The sequence below is a fragment of the Amaranthus tricolor genome, chromosome 4 (genome assembly GCF_026212465.1).
Source record: "Amaranthus tricolor cultivar Red isolate AtriRed21 chromosome 4, ASM2621246v1, whole genome shotgun sequence".
NCBI lineage: Eukaryota > Viridiplantae > Streptophyta > Magnoliopsida > Caryophyllales > Amaranthaceae > Amaranthus > Amaranthus tricolor.
Genome location: NC_080050.1, coordinates 31,462,730 through 31,473,721, shown reverse-complemented (window position 1 = coordinate 31,473,721; position 10,992 = coordinate 31,462,730). Strand labels below are relative to the sequence as shown.

Sequence of the window (10,992 nt, the reverse complement as noted above, 5' to 3'; positions counted from 1 at the left end):
CAAACATTTTCTTATGTAACTTATAAATTGTTTGTTCTTTCAAATAATATAGCATGTACTTTACATTTTTACCTTATATTTTAAAATAATTACGACTATCTACTAAGGACTATCATATACTTTCTCGGCCCCCACGAATTTGTAACACGGAATAATGACAAAAAGATTAAGAAATAGCGGGGACAATTAAATTGTTAAGTTAGAATTAAAAGTGAGAAAAAATCTTAGAAAAAGATGGGAGTAAATAGAAATGCTACAAAATAAAAAAAACGCAAAAAATAAATATTGGCAAACTTCAACATAGGGAGTTACTAATGTAATCTCCTGCTACAGAAAATCAATCTGGTTGGTGGGGCCTAAGAGCACTAAAATAGTTTGTACGGATCATTCAGATAACTATATACAGGGAAGCAAGCACTCAAGCTTAGTGCTGATACTCCAAACAATAAACTAGTTGCAAAAAAGCATTCTTCAAATTTAAATAGTGATAAAACAGAATTTTAAGTACTAATATACTTGTATTAACAGTATCAGAAAGAAATGAAACTCCAATGAAGGGGGAATGTCCATCTATCCACAAAGTCATGCAAACAGACCACCTGAAACACAAAAGCATATGGTTCTTTTAAGATGTACATGAACCTAAACAGGAGAAAACAACCAATAAGTAAAGGCAAGTCAATTTGAGGGAAGAAAAAAAAGACAAAACAAGAGCCAAGTTGAGAGTTGAAAAAATTTTGTGTAACAGCACATTAGGAAACAATTCAATCCTTATAGTTATCAAATACAAAAATAATAGGCAAGCTTGATCATGGTAGATATTGATTAAGGAATATTTTGTATGAACAGTTCTTTCAAAATGTAGAGGAGAAAATGAAAGAACTCGTTTAAGATGATCTGGGCATTTGTAAAAACGGGGTATTAATGAACCGATAAGGAAAATCGAAAGTTGAAACTCAGGGGACTTGACAAGAAGGCGGAATTATCGAAGATGACCTAGAGGGCTGGAGTGGAAAAAGATATTATGTTGAGATGGTTCATGTAGCGGACCCCAATCATTTGGGATTAGGGTTTAGCATTGTTATTGACAAAATCTAAATTAATTTGTGTAAAATACAGAGTATAATAAGAGTATCAATAAAAGGTATTGTGTGCTGGTGGTCCTGCATTTCTGATTGATCAGAACATAATACTGCTATACACTCAAATTCAGACATTTTAACAGTGAAAAGGCACGTATATAATCTTATTCTCTACATATGTTGGTGGGTACAGCATAAAGCCTCTTTATAGTAATTATGTACCCTCTCCCTTTCTTCAGTAGTGATTAGTACAGGAAGAACCTTCTTTTTCCATCAAGTCTCATTACTGCTGCATCCAATTATCTCCTCAATCATGCTAGCTATATACATACTCTCTTCTTTGCTCCTTTACCTGCAACCACCATATTAGACAAATTTCTCTCCTTCCCCCTTCAAATTTCTCCCACCAGGGACAGCCATGGCTTGTGAATCCTTCTACGTACCTTCTTTCATATTAATACTTTCACTTCTTAACTCTCTTCAAGCCACTGATAGTTTTAATCCGTCTCAATATTTCGCCCTTATGAAAAACACTCTCTCGGGTGATGCCTTGTCTACCTGGGATTCCCAGGGAGAGAATTCATTTTGCAACTACACGGGAATCACCTGCAATATCCAAGGCCAAGTCACAAAGCTTAACATCTCAGGCTGGTCATTGAAAGGCTCACTTCCACCATATGTGTGCTCTTACCTGACCGAGCTGCGTGTACTTGACATTAGCAACAACTTGTTTCAGGGAAAGTTTCCCGATGGCATCATCAATTGCTCTCTTTTGGAAGTGTTGAACTTGAGTTCCTTGTATCTCAGTGGCAAACTGCCGAATTTCTCCCGCATGAAATCCCTCCGTTCACTTGACTTATCATACAATTTATTTGATGGAGATTTCCCCATGTCCATCATGAACCTCACCAATCTGGAGGCAATCAACTTTAATGAGAACAGCAATCTGAAACGCTGGGAACTTCCGGAGAATATCACACAGCTGAAAAGACTTAAGTCGTTGATCTTGTCAACGAGCATGGTTCAAGGTCAAATTTTACCATCTATAGGAAACATGACATCTCTTGCTGATCTTGAACTGAGTGGAAACTATCTCCGTGGTCAGATTCCTCCCGAGCTAGGAAACCTGAAGAATCTGAAGTCCCTCATGCTCTATTATAATGAGCTCACAGGTTCCATACCAGACGAGTTGGGTAATCTAACAGACCTTACGGATATGGATATGTCGGTGAACAAATTGACAGGAAGTATACCGGATTCACTATGCCGCCTTCCCAAACTCAAGGGTTTGCAGCTTTACAATAACAGCCTCACAGGAGAACTTCCATCTGCCTTGGGGAACTCGACTACTTTAAGCTTCATATCAATCTACGACAACTTTCTTACAGGTCAAGTTCCCAAAACTCTCGGGAAGTTTTCACCTATGGTTCTATTAGATCTGTCGGAGAATCATTTATCGGGTACATTGCCCCCAGAAATCTGCAACGGAGGTAAACTTGTGTACTTTCTCGTATTATCTAATATGCTTACAGGAGAAATACCTGAAAATTATGCACAGTGCACATCACTTGTACGTTTTCGTGTCAGCAACAACCACTTACAAGGGTCGATACCACAAGGACTTTTTGGTCTCCCCCATGTATCAATAATTGATTTAGCGGTTAACCAACTGACGGGTCCTATAGCCCCATCAATAGGGAATGCCAAAAACCTATCAGAGTTCTTTGCTGAGAACAACAGATTATCTGGGACTTTACCCCTGAAGATCTCTGGAGCAGTCAGTTTAGTAAAAATTGATCTTAGCAATAATCTTCTGTTTGGCCCTATTCCTAAAGAAATTGGTGACCTCAAAAAGCTAAATCTCTTGTTGTTACGTGGCAACAAGCTCAATTCTTCCATTCCCGATTCACTAGTTAAACTGAAATCCCTAAATCTCCTTGATTTGTCAAACAACCAACTCACAGGAAATCTCCCCGAGAGTCTATCTGAATTGATCCCCAACTCTGTTAACTTCTCATATAATCATCTTTATGGTCCAATTCCTTCTTCCCTAATTGAAGACGGTCTAGAAGAAAGCTTTGTAGGTAATCCAGGGCTGTGTGTAACAGCATACACTAAGTCATCATTTAGAAACTTTCCACAATGTGCGCAAACAGACAATCAGAAGAAACTGAACCTGATGTGGTTAACAGTGGCTTTGATAATTCTTTTCGTACTTGGAACTATCTGGGTATTTAAGCGAAGGTTAAGCAAAGGCCAATCGTTGATAGGACATGACGAGACCATGTCATCATCTTTCTGCTCATATGATGTTAAAAGCTTCCATCGAATAAGTTTCAATCAGTGTGAGATCTTAGAAGCCATGGTTGACAAAAACATACTTGGTCATGGAGGATCCGGAACAGTCTATAGGATGGGCCTAAGCAATGGGGAGATTGTTGCAGTGAAGAAGCTATGGAGTCGGAAAACAAAGGACAATGTCTCGGACGACCAACTCTTCGTAGACAAGGAACTTGAGACAGAAGTTCAGACACTAGGAAACATAAGACACAAAAACATCGTAAAACTGTACAGCTACCTGTCAAATTTCGATAGTAGCTTGCTGGTTTATGAGTATATGCCTAATGGAAATCTCTGGGATGCCTTACACAAAGGAAAGATCTTATTGGATTGGCCAACCCGCCATCAAATTGCCTTAGGGGTTGCCCAGGGCTTAGCTTACCTGCATCATGATCTACTGCGACCGATTGTGCACAGAGACATCAAGTCATCCAATATCCTCCTCGATGTTGATTTCCAACCCAAAGTTGCAGACTTTGGTGTGGCCAAGGTTCTGCAAGCCAAGGGTGGGAAAGATTCTAGCAATACAATTATTGCAGGCACATATGGCTACATGGATCCTGGTAAGTTTCAGATTTTTAAATATACAACATATATCAATGTTCTGAATGTCATTTTTATAAAATGCATTTAAAGTTAAGTAATTTACCAATTTTAGATCTTGTTAAGGGTCAAAGTTCTATACAAAAAGATTTACATGATTAAAAGTTCTCTAACTTTGAATTTTTCTTCAGACTATGCAACTACATCCAAGGCAACAACTAAGTGTGACGTCTACAGTTATGGGGTAGTGTTGATGGAACTTGTTACAGGGAAGAAGCCGGTGGAGGCAGAGTTCGGTGAGAATAAGAACATAATAAATTGGGTTTCCACCAATATCGAAACCAAGGAAGGAGCAATGGAAATCTTGGACAAACAAATCTCGGGTATGTACAGGGAAGATATGATTCAAGTGATCCGCCTAGCCATTCGATGTACAGCTAGAACCCCTACTCCACGCCCAACAATGAGTGAAATTGTGCAGTTTCTAAGCGAGATAGACCCGTGCAGATTCGATTCTAGAAAGTCGACAAAAGACACAATGAATCCCACAAAAATAAATAAAACTTGTCAACTATGACCACACAGTAAATAGAAAACATCTAAAGCAAAGCTATTGAGCATCTGTACAAAAAGCATCATCTAGGAGACTCTTCATAAGGAAATTAGGCCTCTTTTGTTTCTTTTATTGAAAAAGTAGTAGGTAGATTCTATCGTTTCTTTTTTTTCTCCCCCCACCTTCCGTCTGAGCCCTCTTGTAAGATATGAGGAATGTAATCAATATAACTGCTTTCTAGCAAAGCAAGCATCTACATTGCACAAACCATAAAGAAAAATAATTTTTTAGCTTTTAGTTTTCTGTTTTTTCCCCTCTTTTTATCTCTTCTTTATCTTATGAGTGTGACAAAAGGAGAAAAGGAAGCTTTCTGGAAAGGAAAAAAAAATTCAAAGTGGGTTGTTAAATATAAACATAAAAAAACAAATGGCATGGTGGAGGGTCCAATTTAGCCATCAGTTATCTAGTATATGTAAAATAGAGAGTAAAACAAAGAAAGATGATTGATTGAGGAGCAACTTTGTCTCAGGCTGAAGGATAAAGCACAAACTGCATTAGAAAGGAATTCATTATGCTGTTTTATTTAATATTATATACACTGAAATTTGATACATGTGTTGGAAATTGAAATAAAGAAAGTAACAGACTCAATGAACCACAGATAGTGAGGGCGTGTGGCCATGATACCCCAACTCTTCAACTGAGCTCACTTATTCAGCAATACTTCTGTTTTTGGGTAAAATATGGTAATACTTCCGTTATATAATCACTTGGTCAGATTCTTGCATTGTTTAAACAAATCATTATAGATTTATAGTCAAAAGATCTACATTTCTCACAACCTCAAGCACCTTTTACTGCCTTTTGTAGATATAAACTCGCAGAAAAACAACATACTTCTACTAGAACCAAAACATAACAATTTCCTTCTAGTTTCTATTCCATTATTCGTTAATTTGTACATGAAACAACCCAGAACCAAATAGAACTTCATCAAAGGTTTTATAAATTGGGCATTACATCCCAACTGTACTACCAATGGTGAATCTATGATATTAGTATAGGTTGGGTGAATAGTCACTTTTGCTTGTGTGTTGTCAGTTATCATTATCGTGTTTTATATGTTACATAATTTAATATTTATATTATATTGGATTTTAATCAAATGATCAGGGTCATGGCTTACACAGGCCCTAACCTAGATTCTTGTGCTAAGTGCTAACTACTAGGTGCAGTTAGTTCACTTCTTAAAAACTGTCAAGACCAACGTCATAGTAAATGTGGTTCTCAAAGTTTCTACCTTTTATACCTTAATCATACTACATTGCTCAGAATTAGCTAATTCAAAACAAACCAACATTGAATATGACACATATTAAGCAAATTTATTAGAAACTTTAGTCACTCAAAGTAGCCAAATCAAAGTCATCACCCAAATATGTAACAAAACTGAACTAGAAAAAAAAACCCCAATTGCCACCTCTAGCCAAAACTACTACCATTCCCAGGATTTAAAAAGAGTATTAATAAGAACAAATGAAAATTAGGTTATCAGGACAAACCCATCTCACCAGCAATAGCTAATATATAACTAATCTTCCACAAAATGGTGTAATGATTAGTACCCATATTTAACCAATGAAGCACATCAACTAAAAACCAATATAAGTGGGCAGAATATATTAATCTTCTACTGCAAAAAAAGCATTACAAAATACAAGTCAAATTGAAGTAATTCAGCAAAATCGATGATGGGTTTTATATAACAGTCAATACATCAAACATGTGGTGTGCACAATTTTCAGTACAAAAGCGCAAATCAAAGTGTATAGTATTATAAAACAATAACTCACAAAATATGTTATACTCTTCACCTTTGTATATGTGCTGAACCAATTCAGTCATTTTTACGGTAATTACCAAGTAATGGGTACAGAGAACATCAGAAATCTTATACGCCAAATGATAATGGTTTGTACTCAATAATCATAAATCTGCAATTCGGCCATATTTGTTTTCCAGACGACACCCAACTGTCAATTTGCCGTCATTTAGAGATTTTGTTCAAGTGTAATCGAAAATTTCCAGGCACAATTGAAAATTAAATGGGTCAAACCGTCAAAGAGATGACATTACAAATTAAACGGAGTAATTATAGAATCAAATTTCTTTTTATCTACAATATTTTCATTGAATTTGTGACTTATTAATGATAATAAAGAAATAATAAATATTCACGTAGCAAAAAGAAAATGTTGAGTTTGACTACATAGAGAAAACAACCGTTTTTGTATAAGACAGTCTCACTATAAGATGAGTCCACACAAAAGGTTTATTATACTTAAAAGTTTTTATCATTGAGTTATTTAATTCAAGTAGGAGGCACGTCTCACCATAAGACCGTCTCATACAAGAATTGGCTTAGGACGGTTTTTTATGATTTAAAATAATTTTTACAACCTGTTTGGTTATTAACTAAACTGATGGTAATGAGAATGAGTTGTAGTGTAAATTTTCATGAAATGTAACATGTCGTTCTCTCATGGTAGTGAAATGTTAATAATAATAAGGTTTTTATTCATAACTTTTCATTTAAATAATAAATTGATAATGCCTTGGATGATTTTTGTGAATAAAATGAAATGATTGAATTACAATTATAGTAATTGCATAATTATAAACTTGTTAAGCGATTTTAAATTTTTATTACCATTCACCCATTTAATATGGACTACCAACTTACCTTCATTATGGTTTGTTGGGTATTTATATGACTTGTCTTGAACAAATATTTCAACTAGTTGGTTCTGTTTTGTGAACCAAGACTTGCTGTTTAGATTAATACTCCAATTTGGTTTGAACCGGGCTTAAACATTTATTTGGATTAAGCGTTGTCAATCTGACTGGGCCTAGTTAGAACTTGTGCCTAAAGTCCAAAAAAGCTAAATATTAAACACAAAAACTTAGACGAGAGGGGAATTTTTGAAATGGATAAGCCAAATTATAAAAAAAAAGACACGAAATAAGTCAAGAATCAACTTATATCCAAAAATAAGCGTCTAATTTCTAAACATGAGGTTTGGTGCTGTTCGCAGTTACTAATTGCGAACAGGTGCTTAATTTATTAAAAATGCAAAGAAGTTGTTCGCAATTACTAACCGCGAACAGGGTTGTTGACTCTTTTAACCTTATTCGCAATTACTAACTGCGAACGCCATTGAGCATAATAGCCGCTGCAGGTCTCTTCTTCACATAGTTAGTAACTGCGAACAGGGTCAAAAAAGTCAACAACCTTGTTCACAGTTGGACGCTTTTAAGCACCTGCGAACAGCTTCTTTGCGTTTTTAAAAAATTAAGCACCTGCGAACAGCTTCTTTGCGTTTTTAAAAAACTAAGCACCTGTTCGCAGTTACTCATAGCATCAAAACTCAGGTTTGGAAATTAAACGCTTATTTTTTGATATAAGTTGATTGTTGACTTATTTCGTGCTTTTTTTGTATAATTTGGCTTATCCATTTCAAAATTTCGGCGAGACGGTCTCATTATGAGACCGTCAATTTGGGCCGAGCCAATTCGTGCGTGTAACAACATTTTAATTTTCTGGGCATTTATCAATTTTGACCTTAAAGGTATCAATTTTGAAAATTGATACCTTTAAGGTCCAAATTGATACTTTTAAGATCAAAATTGAAAATGAATAAAATGCCCAGGTTATTACACGCGCGAATTGGGCCGGCCCAATGAAACAGTCGTATTATTAGGAGATTTCATTAGTCGTTTTTAGCGCCTAATTTTTTTTCTTATATATTTGTTCGTTACTAATTATAATTTAATTAGTGATGGTAGTAATTTGAAAAATCTATACGATGATAAGAAACTTGTTAATTCGTAACATGATTATGAATCGTAACAAGTAACGTAAACTTTGGAGGTAAAACTTAAAGTTGAGCAACTATCCATAACGGTTCAAAAAAAAAATTTAATTATTACCCAAGCATATTATATAACCATGATGGGAGTAAATTAAATATTTCTCACATATACAAGTGATTTTTAAACATGAAGTACAAGTTACATAACTTGTTACATGTACAACAATTTTTACCCAAACTTTAAACTATCTTAGATAAACCTTTCTTACACCATATTAGACCAAATTCGGGACATAAATCACCTCAAACCAGCCCCAAAACAGCAGCCCCTAGCTGTCATACTAGCCCTCTTTTAGCCCCAAAACTCACTTGCACACTCCACCAAACTCTCTACCCAAAGCCCCTATTGTTCTTACCCAAAAACACCATCATAACAAGCATGCAAACATAATAAATCAATACATATTTGCTGTCCATATTTTCAGCTCCATCAACCTTCTTTCACTCTTCATTTTACTCCTTATTTCATTCATAAGCAAAGTTGAAGTTCAATCTTACAATTCCTAGCAAAAACACCTTATTTTCTCATCAAATCTTCTTCAAAAATCCATCTAAAACTTCTGAAAATTTATGTTTATAAACTCAAATCTCCCATAAAAATAATCTTCATCTTAAGAGCTTTCCATAGACACCAAACTTGAAGAAATCCACCAAGTATAGAGTAAGTTATGTTCATTTCTTTATTCCACTAGTTTTGTTAAAACTTGTTCATGTAAAACATTTTTGCATGAATCTTTCTATAAACTAAGATCATTATAAAATGAGTATTTTATCTCTAAACTAAGAAAATCATCACTTATAAATCTATAAAAATCGACCGCAATAGAAAGTAAGAAGATGTTTTTCCACAAACATATAAATTTTGTTACTTAAAGGATTCAAGTAAAATTATGGGACTTAATTAAGTATGTTGCTCAACATAATAAGTATACTCCAAATATGTTAAAATCATCACAAGTATTAGTTTGACAACTCTAACTAGGGAAGTTAAGTGCATGTTAGAAATCCAAAATTATTATTGATTTTTGGATGAATGCAATAGGTTTAGTTGAAGAGTTGGAGTTGAGACTTGAAGGGCAAGGACCCGAAGTTAAAACCACATCTAAGAACGCGTAGGAGCTTACGTGGGAGCTTACGGAATAATTATATAGGCTTGGAGTCGAGGTATGTCACATGGGGTGATTTTTAAAGGATTTAAGAACAAGTTGGGAAAGTTTGTGTATAAACTTTTTAAAAAAAAAAAAAATAAAATTCCCAAAGAGAAGTTCTTAAATCTTGAAAAATGATGTCAAAATGATAAATTTGAGTATGGAATAATTTATTACATGTATTATTATTGTGGGCATCATGCATGTTGATTTTATAAATTATTGTATGTTTAAAGGCATGTTTAACAGTACTTTGTGAAAGTTATTGTGATGGAAATGATTATATGAATTTGAAAATATTTGAAATTCATTTTAAAAGAAATTTTCAGTAGGTATATGTTAAGAAAATTTCTTGGATACTTTTTGTTGAGATTATTCGTTAAATTGATATTTTAATGGATTTTAAAGTGTTAAATACTCTTATTATAAAACATGGTATTAGATGAACTCTTCATCATCAAAAATAATTAATAAAAACATATTCTAATGTCTCCAACAAAATTTGGCCAGAATATATTTAGTTTGGAATTTTTTTTATTATTTTTGAATAATCGTTAAATTGTTTAACGGTAAATTGTAAAATGGTAAAATATAAAATAATTACCAAACAAAGACATATGGACTTGAAATTTTTATCACATACTCATATAGACAGTAGGTAAAATTGGTAAAAGTTTGGGAAGGTTTCGTTGACATTTAAGGACCTTCATAATTTTTACTCGGTTATTAATAATCGGTAAGTTTGAAAACGGTAAAATATAAAATAAATACTAAATGACGTCTTTTGGACATGAAAATTTTATGAGACACTTATATAAACAGTAGATACATGTTCAAAAATTTATATGAATTTTCGTGACCATATATGGACTTAAATAAATTTTATTCGGTTTATCAGTAAAATAACGATATTAATTATTAAAAATACCCCACATGATTTTTAATGGTTATTTAAAATTTTATACCCCTTAAAATAGCTTCTGGAATATCATATAATTTTTTATAATATTTTATTTGGACTCAAATAATTTTAAACATATTTTATCCTTTTTATCGATAAAATGTCTATACAAAATAATAAAACATCATACATGAGTTTTATAAGTTCAAATAGCCTAATAAATATATTATATGACTTCTGAAACTTTGGTATAATTTTATATAATAAATTATTAATTATTTACTAATTTATCAAATTAATAGACAATGTTTATTTATTAAAAAGTGTAATATTGTTAATTAAATTTGGGTAAAAATAGACCTATATAAAAAAATTTATAATTATATTAATAACCTACTGCCTCATAGTATAAATTAAGTTTAAATTAGATGGTTTATAAATTTTACGGATTTAAGACACCATTTAAATAACGGTAAATACCCAAATTGTCGAA

The 10,992-nt window shown here is 33.4% G+C and overlaps 1 protein-coding gene across 1 annotated transcript; it reads left to right on the top strand.

Annotated features, from left to right (window-relative positions):
- Positions 1-594: 594 nt before the first annotated feature.
- On the top strand, positions 595-5,641 carry LOC130810378 (receptor protein-tyrosine kinase CEPR1). The gene is made up of 2 exons (XM_057676412.1): positions 595-3,985; positions 4,157-5,641. Exons 1-2 carry the CDS (start codon positions 1,501-1,503, stop codon positions 4,540-4,542), a joined length of 2,871 nt encoding a protein of 956 aa, XP_057532395.1. The 5' UTR covers positions 595-1,500; the 3' UTR covers positions 4,543-5,641.
- Positions 5,642-10,992: the final 5,351 nt, after the last annotated feature.

What these genes read in the sequence shown, in the direction of transcription:
- LOC130810378 (XM_057676412.1), top strand. Translation starts at nt 1,501, where the DNA reads ATGGCTTGTGAATCCTTCTACGTACCTTCTTTCATATTAATACTTTCA. An exon ending in ATATGGCTACATGGATCCTG is followed by an intron (nt 3,986 to 4,156) that starts GTAAGTTTCAGA and finishes ATTTTTCTTCAG; the next exon opens with ACTATGCAACTACATCCAAG.